The sequence below is a fragment of the Anomaloglossus baeobatrachus genome, chromosome 5, assembly GCF_048569485.1.
Source record: "Anomaloglossus baeobatrachus isolate aAnoBae1 chromosome 5, aAnoBae1.hap1, whole genome shotgun sequence".
Taxonomy (NCBI): Eukaryota; Metazoa; Chordata; class Amphibia; order Anura; family Aromobatidae; genus Anomaloglossus; species Anomaloglossus baeobatrachus.
In genome coordinates, this window is record NC_134357.1 from 170014828 (window position 1) to 170041371 (window position 26544).

At 48.4% G+C, this 26544-nt stretch overlaps 1 protein-coding gene across 1 annotated transcript in view; it reads right to left on the reverse strand.

The window, feature by feature from the left end:
* CDHR1 (cadherin related family member 1) overlaps window positions 1-18820 on the reverse strand; it is a 366668-nt gene extending 347848 nt beyond the window's left edge. Inside the window, 3 exon segments of the mRNA XM_075347300.1 lie at window positions 18146-18241; window positions 18758-18787; window positions 18790-18820. Coding sequence (XP_075203415.1) covers window positions 18146-18241; window positions 18758-18787; window positions 18790-18820 — 157 coding nt within the window.
* Between the last annotated feature and the right edge of the window lie 7724 nt (window positions 18821-26544).

The window sequence follows — 26544 nt, forward strand, 5'->3', positions numbered from 1 at the left end:
TCACTTGGGATTTTCTCAGACGAGTTTATTGCGAGTAATTCTCGCATTGCACTCGGACACGTTAATCAATGATGCAGCTCTGTCACGCTCCCCGGTCTCCGCGCTCCGCCTCCCGGTTCCCGTGGCCCACTCCCCGCTTCCCGGCAGCGTCCCCGGCTCACCACCCCGGTCCTGGCCTCCTCTTCCTCGCCTGGGCCCTCCTTGCTTCCAGCTCCCCGCTCCCGGCGCTCCTCAGCGACAGGGGACACCCTGCCGGGCGCCCCTGCTTCCTCTGCACCGCTCCCTGGACTGGCTTCTGGCACACGGGCCTCGCGCATGCGCATTAGGGCGCGCGCGCGGTCATTGACCCTTTCTTAAAGGGCCAGCACCCTGAAACAGGAAATTACATAGACAGGTACAGGGTATATTAAGATTCACTTTCCTGGTGGGCGGGGCCTGTTCTACGTGTTTAGCAAGCTAGTGTTCAGGTCCCCTATTGCTTTGCCTTGTGCTTTGCCTGCATTAACCCTGTCCTGTCTCGTAGAGCCTGTCCTGCCACGTCAGCCGCTCCGAACCACGCTCATTCCCGTACCCTGACGGTGACTTCGGCGGATGTTCCACCATCTCTGCAGCTCCGCCAGTCTCCAGTCCCTGGCTCCGTTTGGTGAGCCGTTCCATCGCTCAGCAAGTTCCGGATCCCGTCTGACCTTACCACCTGGCCTCGGACTCTGAGCCTCGTCACCCGGACCACCGTCCAGAACTCCATCCACCTTTCCTGCTCTCCTACGGACTGTCCGGCTACCAATAGTGCTTCGGCTGCCGTACACCCAGACCCTCTGGCGGGGTGACCTGCCTGGCTGCCTCCTCAAGGGAAACCGGTGTACGGTCCAGAGGTTCCACCACCCGGACGTTACAGCTAGAACAGGCCATGGATCCCGCCGAAGCACTAGCGGCCCTGCAGCAGGAACTCACACGACAGCGCGAGACCCAGACCCGCATGCTGAACTTCATGACTTCTGTGGATGCCCGTCTGAACGCGCTACAAGCAGCGACCACGCCTGTGGCATCTCGGGTTCCCACTGCACAACCCACGACTGCAGCTCCCGTGGCAGCCTCCTCAGATACTTCCAAGCTTCGTTTGGCCTCACCACCCCGGTACGCTGGAGATCCCAAGACCTGCAGGGGATTTATAAACCAATGCTCTCTCCATTTCCAGCTGCTGCCGCACCTTTTTGCCTCCGACCAAGCCAAGGTCGCGTTCATGATGTCCCATCTAGAGGGAGAGGCACTGGCCTGGATGAACCCCTTGTGGGAGAAAGAGGATCCGGTGACCACTGATATCCAGGAATTCCTGCAGGCTTTCCGTACCACCTTTGACGAGCCCGGACGCACCGCCGCCTCTGCTTCATCCCTCCTCCGGCTACGTCAAGGGACTCTGACGGTGGGCCAATATGCTATTCGTTTCCGCACCTTGGCCTCGGAACTCGGGCGGAACAACGAGGCCCTAACCGCCGCCTTCTGGGAAGGACTCTCGGCTCGCATAAAAGATGAGCTGGCTGGTCGTGACGTGCCTTCCACCCTGGATGCCCTGATTGCTCTGGCGACTCGCGTGGATCTTCGCTTTCAGGAACGATCCAAAGAGGTGTCCCGCGAGAGGCGTCCTATACGGCACTCCTCCCCACCACAGAAGTCCACCACTCCTCAGTCGGCGCCCCCTGGCGCGCCTACCTACGAGCCCATGCAGATTGACCGCCTGAGGCAGTCGGAGCAACGCCGAGCAGAACGACTAGCAAAGGGTCTCTGCTTCTACTGCGGTGATGGCTCACACCTGCTACGCTCTTGTCCCGAGAAGCCGGGAAACTCCAAAGCCTAGGCTTGGTAGGAGAGGCTACCCTAGGTGCTGGGACACTCTCAGACTCCATTACCTGGACTATTCAAGTCACTACAGAAGAGACCCGGTTCACGGCAGAGGCGTATCTTGATTCCGGAGCAGCAGGCAACTTCATCCAGCAGGCCACGGTGGATAAGTATCAGGTGCCTGTCCTCCCACTAGAGAAACCGCTGGTGATCGCCTCGGTAGATGGGAGACCCCTCTCTGACACCGTCTCACTGATCACCAAGCCTGTGGAAGTACGGATCGGTGCTCTGCACACCGAGAAGATCACCTTCTACGTCCTCCCGCGTATGTCTCATCAGATCCTGCTGGGACTCCCATGGTTACGGACACACGAACCGTCGGTCAGCTGGAGTACAGGTGAAATCACCCTATGGGGCTCCTCGTGCCACGAGAGATGTCTGAAAACCATCCAGCCCGTTCGACGCCCTCCGGTTCCAGAGTCTCTACCAGGACTGCCTTCTGCCTACTGGTCCTTCTCGGACGTTTTCGATAAAAAGGAGTCCGAGGTACTACCACCTCATCGTCCCTACGATTGTGCCATCGATTTACTGCCAGGAACCACGCCTCCTAGAGGAAGGATATAACCCTTGTCCCCTGCGGAAACACGAGCTATGTCTGCCTATATTACCGAGAGCCTGGCAAAGGGGTTCATTCGGAGGTCCTCATCCCCTGCCGGAGCAGGGTTTTTCTTCGTCAAGAAAAAGGAAGGTGATCTGCGCCCTTGCATCGACTACCGGGGTTTAAACCAGATCACCGTAGAGAACAAATACCCTCTGCCGCTTATCCCCGAACTATTCGATCGGCTTCGAGGAGCTCGTGTATTCACCAAGTTGGACCTGCGTGGGGCCTATAACCTGGTTCGCATTCGCTCTGGAGACGAATGGAAAACTGCATTCAACACTCGGGATGGGCACTACGAGTATTGTGTCATGCCCTTTGGTCTGTGTAATGCTCCGGCAGTCTTCCAAGAACTAGTGAACGACGTGTTCAGAGACCTCCTGTATGTCTGTGTCGTGGTATATCTGGATGACATCCTAGTCTTCTCTCCGGATCTACAGACCCACAGAGAAAATGTGCAGCTAGTTCTCTAGAGGCTTAGAGAGAACCGTCTGTACGCCAAGTACGAGAAATGCATCTTTGAAAAGTCATCTCTTCCCTTCCTGGGTTATGTAATCTCGGACACTGGCCTGCAGATGGACCCTGAGAAAGTGTCTGCCATCATCAACTGGCCTCCTCCTTCCGGACTGAAGGCTATCCAACGCTTTCTCGGCTTTGCGAACTATTATCGGCAATTCATCCCGCATTTCTCTGCCTTGACGGCGCCTCTCTCTGCCTTGACTAAGAAAGGAGCTAACCCTAAGGACTGGTCCCCGGCGGCCGATGCCGCGTTCTGCTCCTTGAAACAGGCGTTTGCTTCTTCCCCGGTTCTCCATCGCCCTGAATTGAACAGACAGTTCACCTTGGAGGTGGATGCCTCTTCCTCGGGAGGCGGGGCAGTATTGATGCAGAACTCCCCCTCCGGCAAGATGGTCACTTGTGGATTCTTCTCCAAGAGCTTCTCGGCACCCGAACGCAACTACACCATCGGGGATCGGGAGCTACTGGCCGTGAAGCTTGCCTTGGAGGAATGGCGCTACCTCTTGGAGGGAGCAGTATACCCTGTAATCATATACATGGACCACAAGAATCTGGAGTACCTGCGGTCAGCCCAAAGCATGAACCCACGACAAGCCCGCTGGTCCTTGTTTTTTGCCCAATTTGATTTCCAACTCCATTTTCGGCCTGCGGACAAAAACGTGCGGGCAGATGCTTTGTCCAGGTCCTTAGTGCCCGTGGAGTTGGAGGAGGAGACGTTCCAGCCCATCATCAACCCCAGCAAAATCATTCCGGTGAATCCTGTCGCTTTAACTCAGATACCCCCTGGGAAAACCTATGTTCCAGATACTGACAGACAGAGAGTCCTGCACTGGGGCCATGCCTCGAAGATCGCCAGCCATGCTGGTCAGAAGAAGACTTGGAGCATGATTGTCCGTCACTACTGGTGGCCGTCTCTCCGTAAAGACGTCTCAACCTTCGTCTCGGCCTGTCCGTCCTGTGCCCGGAACAAGACACCCAAGCACCTACCATATGGACGTCTCCTGCATCTGCCCATTCCTTCTGTTCCGTGGCAACATATCGCAATGGACTTCATTACGGACTTACCCTTATCCTCCGGACACACAGTCATATGGGTTGTGGTGGATCGTTTCTCAAAAATGGCTCACTTCATTCCCATGGCCGGGCTGCCCTCTGCCCAGGAGCTAGCTGACTCCTTCATCCAACATATATTCTGACTGCATGGCTTTCCCGCACACATTGTGTCCGACAGAGGAACTCAGTTTACCTCGCGCTTCTGGAGGGCCCTCTGCAAACATCTGGGAGTGTCTCTGGACTTTTCTTCGGCCTACCATCCTCAGTCGAATGGGCAAGTGGAACGGGTCAATCAAATCCTGACCTCCTTCCTACGCCACTACGTTAATGCCCATCACGATGACTGGTCCACGCTTCTTCCTTGGGCTGAGTTCTCCCACAACCATCACATCAGCGAGTCCACCTCCAGCTCTCCATTCCGAGTCGTTTACGGACTTCAGCCTTTGGTTCCGTTGCCAGTATCCTCGGCTTCCGATGTCCCCGCAGCAGATGCTCTGGTCCAGGACTTCTCAGCTATATGGAGCTCTGTCAAGACCTCCCTTGAGCGGGCTTCTTTGCGGATGAAGAGACATGCAGACAAACGGCGCCTGGATCCCCCGTGTTTCTCCCCTGGTGATCTGGTCTGGCTTGCATCCAAGTATGTCCGATTGAAGTTGCCATAGTACAAGTTGGGTCCTCGTTACATCGGGCCGTTTAAAGTCGTCAGCAAGATTAATGCAGTCTTCTACAAGCTGCAGCTCCCGGCCACGATGCGGAAACCCAACTCTTTCCATGTATCCTTGCTCAAGCCTGTTGTCCTTGGTCCCTTCTCCGTTGAGGCCGGTACTGCTCCTCCTCCCATCGCTGACGATGACATCTATGCGGTAAGGGATATCGTGGCCATGAAGACCGTACGAGGTCGGCAGTATTTCCTGGTGGACTGGGCGGGGTATGGTCCCGAGGATAGGTCCTGGGAGCCCCGGGAGAATGTTGTCACTCCTCTGATTCGTGTCTTCCTGTCCCGATTGCGGGGAGGGGGGCGTGGGGGAGGGGGTACTGTCACGCTCCTCGGTCTCCGCGCTCCGCCTCCCGGTTCCCGTGGCCCGCTCCCCGCTTCCCGGCAGCGTCCCCGGCTCACCACCCCGGTCCTGGCCTCCTCTTCCTCGCCTGTGCCCTCCTTGCTTCCAGCTCCCCGCTCCCGGCGCTCCTCAGCGACAGGGGACACCCTGCCGGGCGCCCCTGCTTCCTCTGCACCGCCCCCTGGACTGGCTTCTGGCACACGGGCCTCGCGCATGCGCATTAGGGCGCGCGCGGTCATTGACCCTTTCTTAAAGGGCCAGCACCCTGAAACAGGAAATTACATAGACAGGTACAGGGTATATTAAGATTCACTTTCCTGGTGGGCGGGGCCTGTTCTACGTGTTTAGCAAGCTAGTGTTCAGGTCCCCTATTGCTTTGCCTTGTGCTTTGCCTGCATTAACCCTGTCCTGTCTCGTAGAGCCTGTCCTGCCACGTCAGCCGCTCCGAACTACGCTCATTCCCGTACCCTGACGGTGACTTCGGCGGATGTTCCACCATCTCTGCAGCTCTGCCAGTCTCCAGTCCCTGGCTCCGTTTGGTGACCCGTTCCATCGCTCAGCAAGTTCCGGATCCCGTCTGACCTTACCACCTGGCCTCGGACTCTGAGCCTCGTCACCCGGACCACCGTCCAGAACTCCATCCACCTTTCCTGCTCTCCTACGGACTGTCCGGCTACCAATAGTGCTTCGGCTGCCGTGCACCCAGACCCTCTGGCGGGGTGACCTGCCTGGCTGCCTCCTCAAGGGAAACCGGTGTATGGTCCAGAGGTTCCACCACCCGGACGTTACAAGCTCCCATCTGTGATTTTTTTCTCAGTCCAAATCGGACTGAGAAAAAAATCGCAGCATGCTGCGATTTGGAGGGTTTCTCGCGCGAGTCTCTGCAATGATTCTCTATGGAAGCGTGTAAAATAAAGGAACACACACGCTCCACAACGTTCACATGCGTTCTCTGTTGTACAGTCATATGAAAAAGTTTGGGCACCCCTATTAATGTTAACCTTTTTTCTTTATAACAATTTGGGTTTTTGCAACTGCTATTTCAGTTTCATATATCTAATAACGGATGGACTGAGTTATATTTCTAGATTGAAATGAGGTTTATTGTACTAACAGAAAATGTGAAATCCGCAAAATTTGACGGGTGCAAAAGTATGGGCACCCTTATCAATTTCTTGATTTGAACACTCCTAACTACTTTTTACTGACTTACTAAAGCACTAAATTGGTTTTGTAACCTCATTGAGCTTTGAACTTCATAGGCAGGTGTATCCAATCATGAGAAAAGGTATTTAAGGTGGCCACTTGCAAGTTGTTCTCCTATTTGAATCTCCTATGAAGAGTGGCATCATGGGCTCCTCAAAACAACTCTCAAATGATCTGAAAACAAAGATTATCCAATATAGTTGTTCAGGGGAAGGATACAAAAAGTTGTCTCAGAGATTTAAACTGTCAGTTTCTACTGTGAGGAACATAGTAAGGAAATGGAAGAACACAGGTACAGTTCTTGTTAAGCCCAGAAGTGGCAGGCCAAGAAAAATGTCAGAAAGGCAGAGAAGAAGAATGGTAAGAACAGTCAAGGACAATCCACAGACCACCTCCAAAGACCTGCAGCATCATCTTGCTGCAGATGGTGTCAATGTGCATCGGTCAACAATACAGCGCACGTTGCACAAGGAGAAGCTGTATGGGAGAGTGATGCGAAAGAAGCCGTTTCTACAAGCACGCCACAAACAGAGTTGCATGAGGTATGCAAAAGCACATTTGGACAAGCCAGTTACATTTTGGAAGAAGGTCCTGTGGACTGATGAAACAAAGATTGAGTTTTTTGGTCATACAAAAATGCGTTATGCATGGAGGCAAAAAAACACGGCATTCCAAGAAAAGCACTTGCTACCCACAGTAAAATTTGGTGGAGGTTCCATCATGCTTTGGGGCTGTGTGGCCAATGCCGGCACCGGGAATCTTGTTAAAGTTGATGGTCACATGGATTCAACTCAGTATCAGCAGATTCTTGACAATAATGTGCAAGAATCAGTGACGAAGTTGAAGTTACGCAGGGGATGGATATTTCAGCAAGACAATGATCCAAAACACCGCTCCAAATCTACTCAGGCATTCATGCAGAGGAACAATTACAATGTTCTGGAATGGCCATCCCAATCCCCAGACCTGAATATCATTGAACATCTGTGGGATGATTTGAAGCGGGCTGTCCATGCTCGGCGACCATCAAACTTAACTGAACTGGAATTGTTTTGTAAACAGGAATGGTCAAATATACCTTCATCCAGGATCCAGGAACTCATTAAAAGATACAGGAAGCGACTAGAGGCTGTGATTTTTGAAAAAGGAGGATCTACAAAATATTAATGTCACTTTTTTGTTGAAGTGCCCATACTTTTGCACCTGTCAAATTTTGTTTAAATGCGGATTGCACATTTTCTGTTAGTACAATAAACCTCATTTCAATCCAGAAATATTACTCAGTCCATCAGTTATTAGATATATGAAACTGAAATAGCTGTTGCAAAAACCCAAATTGTTATAAAGAAAAAAGGTTAACATTAATAGGGGTGCCCAAACGTTTTCATATGACTGTATTTAATGTCAAATGTGAAGACATGATCAATTTACTTTATCAATAAAGGATAATGGAACAATGTTCAGCAGCATGCAGTTTAGCTGTGAGATAAAAAATATCTACTGTTCCATTGAGCCACGTGGGGGCTAGATCATTTACATGTGCGTTACACATGTCTAAATGATTTAATTTATTTAAATGTTTGTAGGGAAACGTGCATCCCATACGCATCACACACGCATTAAACACACACTGCTATTATGATAAAATTCACAAAATCGCATTGCAGTTGCATAGCATACTGATCTTAACGTGAACTAAAATCGTCCGACTTTTTTTCATGCAACTCGGACCGATTTTACACGCATAAGTGTGTTTCCAGTCTTAATTGAGTTTCTGCAGCCATTTAGGTTTTGTGTTCTCTGCTATGTGTAGGTGTGTGCTTTTTGTCATTTGCAGTAAAGGTATCTTCATCATCAGCTCAGAACAGCTATATATACAGTAAATGATTGGGAAAAAGGATTGTTGTTCATTCAGCCATAGTTTATTCTACCAGGGGGTTATTCTTTCTTATCACTCGTGTCAGGTCTGTTTTAGCTGTTACTTCCCCTATGGGTATAGCACATGGCAGATGTACTTTTGTTATATTACATGATTGCTTATTTCTTCACCATTTATCACTCTTAAAATAAATCTGTTAGGGGGTTTAATATCATATGTTGTGAGTATAGCCAGAGCTTGGACAGGGGTTTTCCGAGTTGAACTCTGGCAGAAGGAGAGACACTACTGCAATCTATCCCAGCAAGATTTGAGTGAAGGCACTGTGCCATGGTGGGGTAAGAACTAAGAACTACCAGACACCCTGGCTACAGGGGTGAACGTGAAGGGAACCTGTCACTTCTGAAAACACTATTTAGCTGCAGATATAGGGTCAATCTGCAGGTAAACAGCATTATAAAGTACAGCTACTGGAAGAAAATAAATTATTTCCTCCCAGGAGCCACCAGCTTTTAGCCTAAAAGGAATGGGGCAGCTACAGGCACCACTCATAACACTGCTTACAAAACTATGCACACCCTGGAACTTTGATTGACAGCTCGCAGTGCAGCGAGTATTTGTGAGCTTGCTTTTAATCCTGCCAGGATGTGCTTACAGCCGACACTCACAGTAAAGTGAGCAGTGCTATGAATTGTGACTGTAGCTGCTCCATGCATGAATAATAACTGAAAGCCAGCATCTCCTGGAGAAATTAAGTTTATTTTCTCCCAGCAGTGACACTTTCAGTGAAGTGGCCTGGCAACATGGTAGGAAAAATCTTTATTACATTCTCCCTGCAGCCATTCATTTCCAGTAAAAGAGAATCTGTCAGTAAGTCTTTGTGATGCAGTATATCCCAAAAGTGAGTACATCCCTCAGATTTTTGTTAATATTTTATTACATCTTTTCATGAGACAACACTGAAGATATGACACTCTGACATAATATAAAGTAGTCAGTGTGCAGCTTGTGCAAAAGGGTAAATTTGATGTGCCCTCTAAATAACTTAACACGCAGCCATTTGTGTGAAAATCGTTTTCATGAAAAATGAGTACCCCCATAAGTGAAAATGGCAAATTTGTGCCCCAAATGTCAATATTTTGTGTGGCCACCATTACTTTTGAGCACTCCCTTAACTCTCTTGGTAATGAAGTTCACTAGAGCTTCATAGGAGCCACTGGGATCCTCTTCCATTCCTTCATGACGATATCACAGAGGTGGTAAATATTAGAGACCTTGTTCTACTCACCCTTCCAGTTACAGATGCACCATAGATGCTCAATAGAGTTTGAAGACATGTTTGTCCAGTCCAGAACTTTTACCCTCAGTTTTTTTTTGAGCAAGCAAATGGTCATCTTGGAGGTGTGTTTGAGGTCATTACCATGTTTGAATACAAAGGGAAGGGAGCATGCTCTACTTCAGTATGTCAAAGTACATGTTGGCATTCATGATTCCCTCTATCAACTGCAGCTCCCCACAGCCAGCAGCACTCATACATCCCCAAACCATGACATTCCCACCACCATGCTTGACTATAGGCAAGACACACTTGTCTTTCCTCACCTGCTTTACTCCACAAACACTTGACACCAGCTAAACCAAATAAGTTTATTTTGGTCTCATTAGACCACAGCACATGGTTCCAGTAATCCATGTCCTTAGTATGCTTATCTTAACCCCTTCAGCCCCCAGGCACTTTCCGTTTTTGCGTTTTTGTTTTTTGCTCCCCTTCTTCCGAGAGCCGTAACTTTTTTATTTTTCCGTCAATCTTGCCATATGAGGGCTTGTTTTTTGCGGGACAAGTTGTACTTTTAAATGAAGCCATAAGTTTTACTACTTGGTGTACTGGAAAACAGCAAAAAAATTCCAAGTGTGGAAAAACTGCAAAAAAGTGTGATGGCACAATAGTTTTTGGGATGTTTTATTCACGGTGTTCACTATATGGTAAAACTAATCTGTCGGTGTGATGCCTGAGTGGTGCGAGTTTGTAGACACCAAACATGTATAGGTTTACTTGTATCTAAGGGGTTAAAAAAAAATCACAAACTTGTCCAATAAAAGTGGCGTATGTTTTGCGCCATTTTCCGAAACCCGTAGCATTCTTATTTTTTGGGATCTATGGCTCAGTGATGGCTTATTTTCTGCGTCTCGAGCTGACATGTATAATGGTACCATTTTTGCACTGATGCTACATTTTGATCGCCTGTTATTGCATTTTGCGTAAAACTTGCGGCGTCCAAAAAACGTAATTTTGGGGTTTGGATTTTTTTTGCCGCTACGCCGTTTACCAATCAGATTAATTGATTTTATATTTTGATAGATCGGGCATTTATGAAAGCAGCGATACCAAATATGTGTATATTTATTGATTTTTTTAACCCTTTAATTTTCAATGGGGTGAAAGGGGGGTGATTTGAATGTTTAGATTTTTTTTATTTTTATTTTTTAAAACTTTTTTTTACTTTTTTTTTTATTTTACTAGTCCCCCTAGGGGGCTATAGGGATCAGCAATCCGATCGGTCTGCCTAATCTGCTGATCACAGCTATACAGCTGTAAACAGCAGATTTGATCACTTCCTGATTCATTCGGCTCTGGGCCGAGTGAAAACGAAAGTGACTCGTCATAGCTACAGGCGTCATCACATGACCCTGGGTTACCATGTCAACCACCGAAAGTCATGTGCTCACTCACGTGACTTCCGGTGGGGGCGGCGGTAAATGAAAATCATGGCCGCACGTATACACATCTCGCCACCAGACTTTGGCAGCGAGATGTAAGGGGTTAATGTTACGGGTGGAATGCGATTCCACTCATAACATGCAGGCACACATGTCAGCTGTTGAAAACAGCTGATATGTTCGCGGATCGCCGCATCCTGCCCGTGGCAGGGGGCTGGGCTTAACGGCACACACTCCATGACGGATATATCTGTCAAAGGTCATGAAGGGGTTAAGCAAACTGTTTGGAGGCTTTCTTGTGCATCATCTTTAGAAGAGGCTTCCTTCTGGGACAACAGCCATGTATTCTACCCTTTTAACCTCTGCAGCACTGCTTGCAGCACTCATACATCTATTTTGAAAAGATAATCTCTGGTTATGACGCTGAGCACGGATATTCAACTTCCTTGGTTGACCATGGCAAGCCTGTTCTGAGTAGAGCTTGTCTTGTCAAACCGCTATATGGTCTTGGCCACTGTGCTGCAGCTCAGTTTTATGTTGACAATCTTCTTAAAGCCAAGGCTATCTTTATATTGAGCCACAATTCTTTTTTTTCAGATCCTCAGAAAATTCATTGCCATGTGTCATGCTGAACTTTCAGCGACCAGTATGAGAGAGTATGTGACAGATAACACCAAAATGAACACACCTACTGCCCATTCATATCTAAGACCTTGTAACACTACTAAGTTACATAACACAGTGGAAAGAAAATGGTAAATTGGGCACAATTTGTCCATTTTCACTTGGGGGCGTAATCACTTTTGTTGTCAGCGGTTTCTATATTAATGGCTGAGTGTTGACTTATTTAGAGGGCACACCAAATCTACAATGTTATTCAAGCTGTACATTGACTACTTTACATTGTATCAAAGTGTCATTTCTTCAGTTTGTCCCATCAAAAGGTATAATAAAATATTTACAAAAATGTGAGGTGTACTCACTTTTGTGATATACTGTATCTATATATATAATTGCCTTATTCTGTCTGTCTGTCTGTCATGCTCCAAAATTGGGTCACCGTGACATGTCCTTACGGTGACACAAAGCTGATTGGCCGCTGGGTTCGCCATGGCCCCGCCCCCCCACACGGATTGGCCTCTCGCCCCGGCTGCGCCCCCACACAGATTGGCCAGCCGCTCGCCCAGGCTCTGCCCCCCCCACAGATTGGCCTCTCGCCCCGGCACCCTGCAGGCATTGGCAACTCGCCCACGCCACGCCCCGCCCCCCTCACGCAATAGACGTTGGCTCTCGCCCCCCCCCCCCCCCCGCATTGCCCGAACTGACACGGTCACGGAGCCACGAATCCCAGGTGAGTACTGTACTCCCCCCCCCCCTTTCCCCCTTCACCAACGGGAGCCCACATCAGCGTACGCCGCCGCCGTATGCTGGTGTTGGCTCCCGTGCGAGCGGGGGACGTGTTGCGCTGGTAACCATGCTTGCATAGTTACCAGTAAATCAAGGTCCTGCAGCGGTGGGACTTCCACACGCACAAACATAACAGCACACACACACGCATACACACACACATCAGATCGCACTCACTCTCAAAAACACCTCACACACACCTCACACACACCTCACACACACCTCACACACACCTCACACACACCTCACACACACATCGCATCCACATACTCACAGCATCCGGCGATATCGCTTGCTTCTCGGCCTCGATACTGTGCTGTTGTGATCTTCCAGGACCTGACGGAGGATCACATGGCCAGAGGCATGTGGTATGTCCGGATGTTGTGAGTATCAGCGCGTATGTGCGATATCGTCAGTGTCTGTGTGTGTGAGTGGATGCGATCGGGTGTGTGTGAGTGGATGCGATCGGGTGTGTGTGAGTGGATGCGATCGGGTGTGTGTGAGTGGATGCGATCGGGTGTGTGTGAGTGGATGCGATCGGGTGTGTGAGTGTCGGCAGAGGAGCACGGCGTGCTGGAGGAAGCTGGGAGCAGAGAGGCTGATCATGGGGAAGGCTGGGAGGAGAGAGGCTGATGATGGGGGAGGCTGGGAGGGGGAGGCTGATGCTGGGGGAGGCTGGGACGAGGGAGGCTGATGCTGGTGGAGGCTGATGCTTGGGGAGGCTGATGCTGGGGGAGGCTGGAAGGAGAGAGGCTAATGCTGGTGGAGGCTGATGCTTGGGGAGGCTGATGCTGGGGGAGACTGGGAGGGGAAGGCTGATGCTGAGGGAGGCTGGGAGGAAGGAGGCTGGGAGGAGAGAGGCTGATCCTGGGGAAGGCTGGGAACGGGAGGCTGATGCTGATGGAGGCTGGAAGGAGTGAGGCTGATGCTGGTGGAGGCTGGAAGGAAAGAGGCTGATGCTGGTGGAGGCTGATGCTTGGGGAGGCTGATGCTGGGGGAGACTGGGAGCGGAAGGCTGATGCTGAGGGAGGCTGGGAGGGGGAGGCTGGGAGGAAGGAGGCTGGGAGGAAGGAGGCTGGGAGGAGAGAGGCTGAACCTGGGGAAGGCTGGGAAGGGGAGGCTGATGCTGGGGGAGGCTGGAAGGAGAGAGGCTGATGCTGGTGGAGGCTGATGCTTGGGGAGGCTGATGCTGGGGGAGACTGGAAGCGGAAGGCTGATGCTGAGGGAGGCTGGGAGGAAGGAGGCTGGAAGGAGAGAGGCTGATCCTCGGGAAGGCTGGGAAGGGGAGGCTGATGCTGAGGGAAGCTGGAAGGAGAGAGGCTGATGCTGGGGGAGGCTGGAAGGAGAGAGGCTGAGGCTGGGAGGAGAGAGGCTGATGCTGGGGAAGGCTGATGCTGAGGGAGGCTGGGAGGGGAAAGCTGATGCTGGGGAAGGCTGAGAGGACGGAGGCTGGGAGGAGAGAGGCTGATCCTGGGGAAGGCTGGGAGAGGGAGGCTGATGCTGGAGGAGGCTGGAAGGAAAGAGGCTGATGCTGGCGGAGGCTGATGCTGGGGGAGGCTGGAAGGAGAGAGTCTGATGCTGGTGGAGGCTGATGCTTGGGGAGGCTGGGAGAGGGAGGCTGATGCTGAGGGAGGCTGGGAGGAGGGAGGCTGGGAGAGGTAGGCTGAGAGAAGAGAAGCTGATGCTGGGGGAGGCTGATGCTGGGGGAGGCTGGGAGAGGGAGGCTGATGCTGGGGGAGGGTGGGAGGAGGGAGGCTGGGAGGAGAGAGGCTGATGCTGGGGAAGGCTGGGAGGAGAGAGGCTGATGCTGGGGACAGAGAGGAGAGGCTGATGCTGGGAGGAGAGAGGCTCATGCTAGGATGAGAGAGGCTGATGCTGGGAGGAGAGAGGCTGATGCTGGGAGGAGAGAGGCTGATGCTGGGGGCAGAGAAGCTGATGCTGGGGGCAGAGAGGCTGATGCTGGTGCAGCATGGGGGATGGAGCACGATGGGGGGTGCGCAGCATCGGGGATGGAGCATGATGGGGGGGTGCGCAGCATCGGGGATGGAGCACGATGGGGAGTTCACAGCATGGGGGATGGAGCACGTTTGGGAGTGCGCAGCATGGCGGGGTGGAGCATGTTTGGGAGTGCGCAGCATGGGAGATGGAGCACGATAGGGGGTGCGCAGCATAGGGGATGGAGCACGATGGGGAGTGCGCTGCATGGGGGATGGAACACGATGGGGAGTGTGGAGTATGGCGGATGGAGCACGTTTGGGAGTGCGCAGCATGGCGGATGAAGCACGTTTGGGAGTGCGCAGCATGGCAGATGGAGCACGTTTGGGAGTGCGCAGCATGGGAGATGGAGCACGATGGGGGGTGCGCAGCATAGGGGATGGAGCACGATGGGGAGTGCGCTGCATGGGGGATGGAGCACGATGGGGAGTGCGCTGCATGGGGGATGGAGCACGTTTGGGAGTGCGCACCTCCCCCCAAAACACACACACACACACACACACACACACACACACGCGCGCGCGCGCGCACTGCACAACACACCACACACCACACATCACACACACACACACACACTGGGAACCACAAACAACTGCCCTACACAGACACCCACACACACAGACAACGCTGCGCACACACAGCACCCAACACACAAACACCGCGGCACACACAAATATACGCACATACCGCACAACACACACATTGCACAAAACATACCTCCCCCCCAAAACACACCACACACACACACACAAACCGCGCAACACACACACAACGCTACAGACACACAGCGCTCCACAAACAACGCAACACACGCAACACACATACAACACCGCTCTCACCCCCCGTCACACCCAGACAACACCCAGAACATGTACAGCCCCTACACAAACACTTGGTAACTACACACAACAACATCTATATATATATATATATATAACAAAAATCATACATGAACTACACAATACGTAAATTCTAGAATACCCGATGCGTAGAATCGGGCCACCTTCTAGTATATCTATAGTCACCTTTCTATCTTCTATCTGCATTCCTGAATAATTCACACTTTCATTATTATGTAAATAAGGAATTAACTAACAATAAGATGATCAATCAAAATTCTAATTTGTCTGAATTTTCCCCAGAAATTAGATTCACTGAGATGTTATTCCCCACAAATTTAATGTCCCTAATTATGCTATTAGGTTTCTCCAGGACCAAGAACATAATAAACGTAATTTTCAGAGAATAAAAAATTCATTATTCTCACCACTCACCTCTCCGGCCCATTCACTCATCACTCTCACCCTTCCGGTCCTCATTGGAATTCCCAGGTCCCTCCAGCTCAGGTGGGGATCATAAGATGCAACGAGGAACAAAATGGTGTCCGTGAAGAGTGGGGAGGCTGTCGAGGTGAGTGTAAGGATCTGTTCTAATTTTTAACCTTTTGATAGGCCTTTATTGTTCAAACAATGGCAGTGGTAAGCCACCATTTTACTGAATCAACACCGAAGCTTACTAATAGTTTCCCTTTAATTGAGCAGTGCTGCGGAAAGGGGGGGAAGTGGGGGATGGGCACAGTTATCACTCTGTAAACAGTGAGCCCGCATTTCACCTTTGTAAATTATTGCATTTAATAATGTAACAAGTAATATAAACCTTGATTTAATTATATTTGTAGAGAACTACTGGATACTGGAAACTGGATACACTATTCAAGAAGAATGATACACCACCACCTACACCACCACCTCTCTTTGTGTACCCTAACATAAAACATGTGGAGGATAGCAGGGCTGGATATTCTACTTATTGTGGGTAAGGAGCAAATTGGCTCTGTCTCATAGTAAAAAGCTATTGAAATGATGAGTGATTAAGTATGCAGTGACAAGATTTCAGTATATACTTATATTCTGCCTGCTGGTTTGATCTCCATGTTCTTGTTATACTTTCTCAAGTGGTATCCTACTTTAGCATAATGTTTGCTGTTATCTATCACCCATGTTTCCTAATATTTAGATATATTTTCTCTATTTTCATTGTTTAACCATTTTTAACTGTTAAATAATAAAGATATTTGTATTTAATAATATCATAGTGTGGGGCGCAAACTTTGTACAAAAATTAAAGAAATTAAGTCATATTGTCCCTACAGTTTATTATGGTCAAGTGTTTGGCTCTAAAGGAGTTAACAGTCACTGCTCAGCATACAGGATGTACGCGCTAATCACTCCTCTCAGCTTCTTGACTGACATCCTGCTCTGCAGTGTGTGTGCTGAGCAGGATGTCAGTCAAGGAGCAGAGTGAGGGATCACAGAGCGCACACTCTCCGTGTATTGAGTGACTGCTCACAGCCCCCTGTGCCCCAATTATGAGAAGAGAGCAGTTGTAATACAACATCTAATTAAACAGCCACATATATTTAAAATTATAGTAACCTGCAGATTAGCTGTATGGCTGTAGGTACAGTACATGCCATCTATTTTATAACAGGTTCCCTTTAAATGTTACTTGTGCATTTGTGATATAGTCAAAAATGTATTAAAAGCACAAAATGGAAAAGAGCACCATAACTGTAGGTAAGCTTGCAAGTAATACATTAGTCTCACTTTGGCCTGATTTTACTGAATAAAAAAATGTAATTAGCCAATTAATAATTGTGTTATTTTCCACTGCCAAAGCTAATAACAGCTGATAAGCTAGGTCTAGAATTGAGCGAGTACCTAACTATTCGTACTCGCTATACTCATAATGAGCACTGTCTAACGCTACTTAGGTCAACTCTAGTTAGGTCATCAATATTATCTGGACAACCCCTTCGAGTGTATATTTATTCTTTTTAGAAAGCATAAAGGTGTTGTCCACTTCTCGGGCAACCCCTTCTTAATCCTCATATTTGCCCCATTCATATAACAACACTTACAGTGACCTGCAGTGCTTGTGCCATTCCAGCAGTGTCAGCACTTGCTCTCCTGGGCCTCACGTAATGTTATTTCATGCAAGCCCCGCACCCAATCAGTGTCGGCTTCACTGCCCCCATCTTCAGATGTTTCAAACATCAAGAACTGAGGGCCACCCACAGGTCTGATTTCCTCTTGATGTTCAAATCATTCGAAGACAAGGAGAGGGAATCCAGCAGTGAATGAGTGCAGGGCTCTCATGACGTAACTACGTCACGTAAACCCCAGGAGTTTGAGTGCCAACACCATTAGAACAGCTCCGGCATGGGAGGTGAGTAAAAGTATTGTTATTTTAATGGGGGCAAACATGGTGATTGATAAGAGGTTTGTCTATCAATGGACAATCCTTTAAATATTAAAAAAGTATTGTGATCTTAAACAATTATTGACAGGATATGACAACAATCCATGATACTTCTGATATTACTTCTAGGACCTTCACCTAATTGGGATCATATAGCCCCTGTTTGCTAGTCTGTACAGTCACAGTCTCCCCAAAAGTCAAAAGTTATAAAGACCATTTAAAAAATTGCATTTCATAACCCAAACACCCAAATGTTTTACATACATAACATGTAAAGCGCTGCGGAATATGTTGGCGCTATAGAAATAAAGATTATTATTATTATTACAATACATAACGTAGGACAAAAATCTCTGACACCTCACACCAAGAAAAAAAGTGAATATATAACCATTGGCTCAATATTTGTTCTGAATCCTATTCGACACATTACAGAACATTTACAGTACAGTAGGTGACAACAAGCTTCTGATATCACAGAACCACAAATGGTCAAGTGGATTCATTTTAGCTGACAATGACTTCAAAACAAGAAAATAGTTAAAAGGTTGCACTGACCAATTGGCGTGTCCTCAGACAGGCTCAAGAGAGCCATGTTCCCATTGGTGCTTCCCGGTCCGTTGTCAAAAAAGTAGGGGGCATAATTGGTTTGTACTGCAGAATAAAGAAATGTACATTATCTACTTGTACGTTTCACAAAATGCAAACACGACTATAAAGAGAGATAGGTCAGAAGATCGCACATCGTACCAGAAAGCTTACATCGCATAGAACAAGTCCCTTTATGCATCAGCTACATCTAGCACTTTCTGCATATAATTGAAGGTGAAAATGATTTAACTCCTCTTGTGCCAGGCTAAAAAATATTTATGAGCAAGTACTAAGCAAAAAGGCTTGAGCAGAATTCTACAGAAATCAATTGTTGTTTTGCTATGTTCGTGGGTAAACATCAGAATTGATGAAACAGAACATCAAGTATTTCTTATAACTTGCAAACTGACTTCAGAAGGTAAACCACCCAAAAAATAAACTGCCCCATTGAATAGGCCCTCGGTTGTAACAGGCTAAATCCCCTCCCTGTGCAGGGTCCGTAAAGACGGATTAGCCTCCCTGTTCTGCGAGCCTCTCAGCTTTTCTTTTACATGTTGGAAATAAGGTCATTGCACTTACCTGCTAGGCAAACATGAAGCAGAGACAAATTGAAGATGTTGTAAAGTGCCAGACATACTTCATCGCCAACGGCAGAACTGTCACTTTCTTTCCTTGGTATAATTTTATTTTAAAGATCTGCAGTGTTAGTGCCATTCAGGACAATGTAAGGACTCTATGCAAGGGGAGGTAACAGATGCTTGGATGCTAATCCGATGACACGTCTTATTTTTCTCCTGCCTACTATCTAATTAGACAATTAACTTGCGAGGGAGCTGAGGGAATTCTCTCTTTTATTTAAGTAAAGAAACTCAGTTTCAGGTTGAATAGTAAATTATTGTGTAGAATTGCGATTTACCATCAGGCTCATAAAAATCCTATAGGACTATAAGTCCAAGAATTTTCCTATTTTATTAATTATATTCTGGGTTTTTTTCTGCTGTGGTTTAGGCTGAAACGATGACAACCTATGTGTACGCCACTACTACTGACACCCATTACAGAAGTTCCCCCATTGATGAGACTGCCTTCTTAGGGCTACGGATTAGAGCTTCATATTTAAAAGTGATAAATGACAAAAAAACGTTTTAACGGCAAAGTAGTTTCTGGATATATTGTGAAATTAGAGTATTTGTCAACTTTGTAATGATGAAAAAATCTAGACAAAGAAAATTTTACCTAGGAGCTATTGGCCTGAAATGTAAGAGTTAAATAAATGTTAAGTTAACAAATTTTAATATATATGCATTGTATTTAAAAACGTATTGGGACACCTACAAGATCATACATAAAATTGACTGCTTGGACGCAGTCAAAGTAGAGCATATCACACAACTTTGGAATACTGTGCTTCCAAAGTAGTTCTTCGTGACATCCCTTAGTGTTGTTACCCACAATGATATTCCTTTTATGGCCTCCATAAAGTATGATGCCAATAAAAATTCCCCTCAAGCACAATATGATACTCCCAAAATGAAGTAATCCACAGCATCCTCAACACACACATTATGATGATCTCACAATACACCCAGACAAGTATGATGCCCCCATAGTGTCCCCCTTATAACATGATCTTCATTTCCCCATTCACATTATGAGACTCCCAGTGACCCCAACACAGTATGATTCCCCTAAAGCCCACTGCATTGTATATTAGCCCTCACCATCTCCCAACCAGAGTATGAGAGCAATCAGAGTTCTTTGACGCAATGTGGTAGCCCCCACAGCCCTATACACAGCATGATAGCTCAACAGTCCCTCAGTATATTATAATGGACCCTACAACTCTCTACACAGTATAATGGCCCCCACAGCCTCCCCATAGAGTAGTATGGCCCCCACATTCCACAAACAGTATGATGGCTCCACAGCCCAACACACACAGTATGATACATCTCCCCCACAAAATATCATGGATAGAGATGAGCAGACCCGTGGATGTTCGGGTTTGCCGGGATTGGCCAGACTATAGTTAAAAGTTTGTTTCGGGACACAGACTTTACCTGAACTTGTTCCTGGACCCCAAACCCCATATGGGCTAATGGGGATCCAAACCAACGGGCTCAATTCGCTAAAGTCATATCATAGTATTAAATGGCATTTACATATATACATAAGGATGCTCACCCACCAAACACCTGAACTGTCAGTCACAAATGATAAAGAATTTGTGAAACATACATTGGGTGTTTGGTGGGTGATTGCCCTTATCAAATGAAAAACACTCTACAGGTTATAGGTGTTTCAGTATTTAAGTCTACCATAAAGAAAAAACTTAATAAGAGCAAATACAAAGGGTTCACAACAAGATGCAAACTGTAACACTGAAGTGTTCACCACCACAACAAGCCATCTGTGTACTCCTCACTCTCCTCTCTTGGCCCATTTGTGGAGCTCTCCCGACCGCAGGGCTCCAGACTAGAGTTGAGCGCGGTTCGTGGTTCGTGGTTCTCCAGTTCGCGGCTCGAGTGATTTTGGGGCATGTTCTAGATCGAACTAGAACTCGAGCTTTTTGCAAAAGCTCGGTAGTTCTAGAAACGTTCGAGAACGGTTCTAGCAGCCAAAAAACAGCTAAATCATAGCTTGGTTTCTGCTGTAATAGTGTAAGTCACTCTGTGAATCAAACTATTATCACATTTCAGTGTATAGTGTGCGTGAACAGCGCCTTCAGATCACTGCTGTTTCTATAATGGCGATCGCCATTTTTTTTTTTTTTTTTTCTTGTCTTCCTTCCCTAAGCGCGCGCGTCTTGTGGGGCGGGCCAGCATGTCAGCCAATCCCAGACACACACACAGCTAAGTGGACTTTGAGCCAGAGAAGCAACGGCATGTGTGATAGGATCTGCATGTCACATGTCCCTGCATTATAAAACCGGACATTTTCTTCTTCACGGACGCCATTATCTGCCTTCTGCGTCTTTGGTGTCAGACATCACTGTCGCAGCTCCGTCTTCCTGAGTCCTATAGCCGATACAGCTGTATGCGCTGCATACACAGCGTTAGACAGCTTAGGGAGAGCACTTTATAGCAGTCCTTTTAAGGGCTCCAACCGGCAGGGTCAGAGAGCCATAGGTGACAGGTCCTGCAAACAGCAACAGCGTCTGTGTAGCCCAGGTCAGGGATTTCCTACCTGCATTTCACCATTAGGAGGGAATAGAAAGGCAGTCTTCCATTCCTCTACCCAGAGCACCACAATCCTGCCACTGTACCCTCTTGTCCTCTGCACACTCCAACTGATAACTAAGCCATTATACTAGCAAACACTCAGTGTACCTAGTGGCATCCTATACGTGGCTATTGGACTTTGCTATAGTCCCACTAGTGCAAAGACATTTGCAGAGCGCGTCTGCCTGCGTTGCACACTACAACTCATTCTAACCAAGCCATTATACTAGCAAACACTCAGTGTACCTAGTGGCATCCTATACGTGGCTATTGGACTTTGCTATAGTCCCACTAGTGCAAAGACATTTGCAGAGCGCGTCTGCCTGCGTTGCACACTACAACTCATTCTAACCAAGCCATTATACTAGCAAACACTCAGTGTACCTAGTGGCATCCTATACGTGGCTATTGGACTTTGCTATAGTCCCACTAGTGCAAAGACATTTGCAGAGCGCGTCTGCCTGCGTTGCACACTACAACTCATTCTAACCAAGCCATTATACTAGCAAACACTCAGTGTACCTAGTGGCATCCTATACGTGGCTATTGGACTTTGCTATAGTCCCACTAGTGCAAAGACATTTGCAGAGCGCGTCTGCCTGCGTTGCACACTACAACTCATTCTAACCAAGCCATTATACTAGCAAACACTCAGTGTACCTAGTGGCATCCTATACGTGGCTATTGGACTTTGCTATAGTCCCACTAGTGCAAAGACATTTGCAGAGCGCGTCTGCCTGCGTTGCACACTACAACTCATTCTAACCAAGCCATTATACTAGCAAACACTCAGTGTACCTAGTGGCATCCTATACGTGGCTATTGGACTTTGCTATAGTCCCACTAGTGCAAAGACATTTGCAGAGCGCGTCTGCCTGCGTTGCACACTACAACTCATTCTAACCAAGCCATTATACTAGCAAACACTCAGTGTACCTAGTGGCATCCTATACGTGGCTATTGGACTTTGCTATAGTCCCACTAGTGCAAAGACATTTGCAGAGCGCGTCTGCCTGCGTTGCACACTACAACTCATTCTAACCAAGCCATTATACTAGCAAACACTCAGTGTACCTAGTGGCATCCTATACGTGGCTATTGGACTTTGCTATAGTCCCACTAGTGCAAAGACATTTGCAGAGCGCGTCTGCCTGCGTTGCACACTACAACTCATTCTAACCAAGCCATTATACTAGCAAACACTCAGTGTACCTAGTGGCATCCTATACGTGGCTATTGGACTTTGCTATAGTCCCACTAGTGCAAAGACATTTGCAGAGCGCGTCTGCCTGCGTTGCACACTACAACTCATTCTAACCAAGCCATTATACTAGCAAACACTCAGTGTACCTAGTGGCATCCTATACGTGGCTATTGGACTTTGCTATAGTCCCACTAGTGCAAAGACATTTGCAGAGCGCGTCTGCCTGCGTTGCACACTACAACTCATTCTAACCAAGCCATTATACTAGCAAACACTCAGTGTACCTAGTGGCATCCTATACGTGGCTATTGGACTTTGCTATAGTCCCACTAGTGCAAAGACATTTGCAGAGCGCGTCTGCCTGCGTTGCACACTACAACTCATTCTAACCAAGCCATTATACTAGCAAACACTCAGTGTACCTAGTGGCATCCTATACGTGGCTATTGGACTTTGCTATAGTCCCACTAGTGCAAAGACATTTGCAGAGCGCGTCTGCCTGCGTTGCACACTACAACTCATTCTAACCAAGCCATTATACTAGCAAACACTCAGTGTACCTAGTGGCATCCTATACGTGGCTATTGGACTTTGCTATAGTCCCACTAGTGCAAAGACATTTGCAGAGCGCGTCTGCCTGCGTTGCACACTACAACTCATTCTAACCAAGCCATTATACTAGCAAACACTCAGTGTACCTAGTGGCATCCTATACGTGGCTATTGGACTTTGCTATAGTCCCACTAGTGCAAAGACATTTGCAGCACGTCTGCCTGCGTTGCACACTCCAACTAATTATAACTAAGTTGCATTGTCAGGGATATTTATTCTTTATTATTCTGCTGTTAATAAAGCTAGACCACCACTGCAATCTTCACCACCTCTCAATTTTTACTACCACATTTTCAGTCCACAATCTTGTCGCAATCAACATGAGTGGCAAAATGACAGATGCTGGTGGAAAGGGGAAGAGGCGTGGTGGAAAAGGCAAAAAAGGTTTTGTCCGTGGGGAAGGTGGCAAAGCTCCATTATCATCTGCTGAAGATAGACCATCTACCAGCAAAAGTAAGATGTCTACTACTTACCGTGGACAATCCGATGTGCTCCCTTTTTTACGGACACGAACAACAGGAAGAAAGGTAGATGATGGGCAAAAAAGGAAAATGCTTGAATGGATCTCAAGTGGTCCAACAAGTGCCCTCTCAGCCACTTCAAGTACCGCATCCAAAAAACACCAGTCCTCTGAGTTGTCATCCCAATCACACTTGATTTCTCCCAGCTCTGAAGTCTCCATCAGCCCTGCACAGTATGGTGGAACTGAGATGGCTGAGTCTGCAGAGCTGTTCAGTCACACTATAGCCTGGGAATCAGAGGTCTGCTCCCAAGCTACAGTGAGTACAGAACAGGAAATGGTCTGCAGTGATGCCCAGAACCTTTGTGACTCAGATTCAGGCCGTGAGGACCAAGTTTCTGAGCATAATGTTGACCCTTTGTCACAAACTGTAACACCTGTGGTTATAGACAATGAGGAACATACTGATGAAGATGAGACGCAGATACCCGATTGGGATGACAACTTAAATATTCCGTCAGGGCAAGAAGAGGCTCGGTCTGAGGGGGAGGGGAGTGCAAACACAACAATTGATGATGACGTTCTAGATCCCACCTACTGTCAACCCCCAGTCAGGCACTCGAGGAGGTCAACAGAGGCGGTGGAGGAGGATGCAACCGACGACGAAGTTACCTTGCGCCTTCCTGGACAGAGTCGGAGCACTGGTAGCACGTCTACAACTGCATCCTCAGCCACCACTCTGCCTATGAGCATTATTCGGGGTGGATCAACAGGTCGCATGGCCTCTAAGCCTTGCCTAGCCTGGTCCTTTTTTCACATCGAAAAAGATCGCCCAACTCATGTGATATGTAACATTTGTCATGATTCTCTTAGTAGAGGTCAAAAGCTCAGCAGTTTGACAACTTCTTCCATGAATCGTCACATGAATAAATATCATAAGTCCCGGTGGGAAGCTCACCGTGCTGCAATGCGGCCTAGCGGAGCGAACCATCCACCGCCCGCCCCTTCCACTGCATCCGCGCGCTCTTCATCTTCTAGGACTGTGGGGACAGCTGCCACACCTGTTTTTCCACGCAAAACTTCCACCACTGTAACCGCAACAGGCAGTTTGCTTGTAAGGTCGTCAGTTGGTTTGGAAGGGGAAACAAGTGAGTGTGTACAGCTCTCTCAGACATCGATAGCACCAACGTTGGATGAAGGCAACATCATGTCTCCGCCTGCACTTTCCTCACAAACCTGCATTTTTCCAGGGACACCCTACTCAACACCGTCTACACACAGCAGCCAGATCTCTGTCCCTCAGATGTGGTCAAATAAAAGGCCACTTCCTCCGACCCATGACAAAGCTAAGAGGTTGACTCTATCCCTCTGTAAGCTGTTGGCTACCGAAATGCTGCCTTTCCGCCTAGTGGACACACAGGATTTTAGAGACCTTATGTCTGTCGCTGTGCCCCAGTACCAGATGCCTAGTCGCCACTACTTCTCTAAGAAAGGTGTGCCCGCGCTACACCAGCATGTCGCACACAACATCACCGCTTCCTTGAGAAACTCTGTGTGTGAACGGGTGCATTTCACCACCGATACTTGGACCAGTAAGCATGGACAGGGACGTTACATGTCGCTGACTGGGCACTGGGTAACTATGGTGATAGATGGTGAAGGGTCTGCTGCACAAGTCTTGCCGTCCCCACGACTTGTGTGTCAATCCTCTGTCTGTCCAAGTTCCGCCACTGCTTCTGCATCCTCCACCTCATCTGGGTCCTCCACCTCCGCCCCAAGCCTGCCTGGTCAGGCCACCAGCGTTCTCACTGCGCAGAAGGAATCACGCACCCCTCATTACTATGCTGGCAGCAGAGCGCAACGGCATCAGGCGGTCTTTAGCTTGACATGTCTTGGTAATAAGAGTCACACAGCTGAGGAGTTGTGGTCAGCTTTGCGGTCCGAGTTTAATAAATGGTTGTCTCCACTCAAACTGCAGCCTGGTAAGGCCGTGTGCGACAATGCTGCAAACCTGGGTGCGGCACTTCGCCTGGGCAAGGTGACACACGTACCTTGTATGGCTCACGTGTTGAACCTTGTCGTGCAGCAATTTTTAACACACTATCCCGGCCTAGATGGCCTTCTGAACAGGGCACGAAAACTGTCAGCTCACTTCCGCCGTTCAAGCGCCGCAGCAGAGCGACTTGCATCGCTCCAGAAGTCTTTCGGCCTGCCGGTTCATCGCCTGAAATGCGATGTGGCGACACGCTGGAATTCAACTCTCCACATGTTACAGCGACTGTGGCAGCACCGCAGAGCCCTGGTGCAATACGTCATGACGTATAGCCTGGGCCAACGAGATGCAGAGGTGGGGCAGATCACCCTGATGGAGTGGTCTCAGATCAAGGACCTATGCACCCTTCTGCACAGTTTCGACATGGCGACGAATATGTTTAGCTCTGACAATGCCATTATCAGCATGACGATTCCAGTCATTTACATGCTGGAGCACACGCTAAACACTATTCGGAGTCAGGGGGTGGGACAACATGAAGGGGAGGAACTACAGGAGGATTCATATGCGCAAGGGACAACAACATCACGAAGGTCCAGACGTTCATCATCACCAACGCAGCAGGCATGGGACCATGGGGGACAGGGATCGACAAGGGCGCATAGTAGCAGGCGAAATGTTGAGCAAGGTGCAGGAGAACATGAAGAAATGGAGGACGAACTGTCCATGGACATGGAAGACTCAGCGGATGAGGGAGACCTTGGTCAAATTTCAGTTGAAAGAGGTTGGGGTCAGATGTCAGAGGAAGAAAGAACGGGTAGCACCTCTATGCCACAAACACAGCATGGACTTGGTCCGCATGGCTGCGCAAGACAC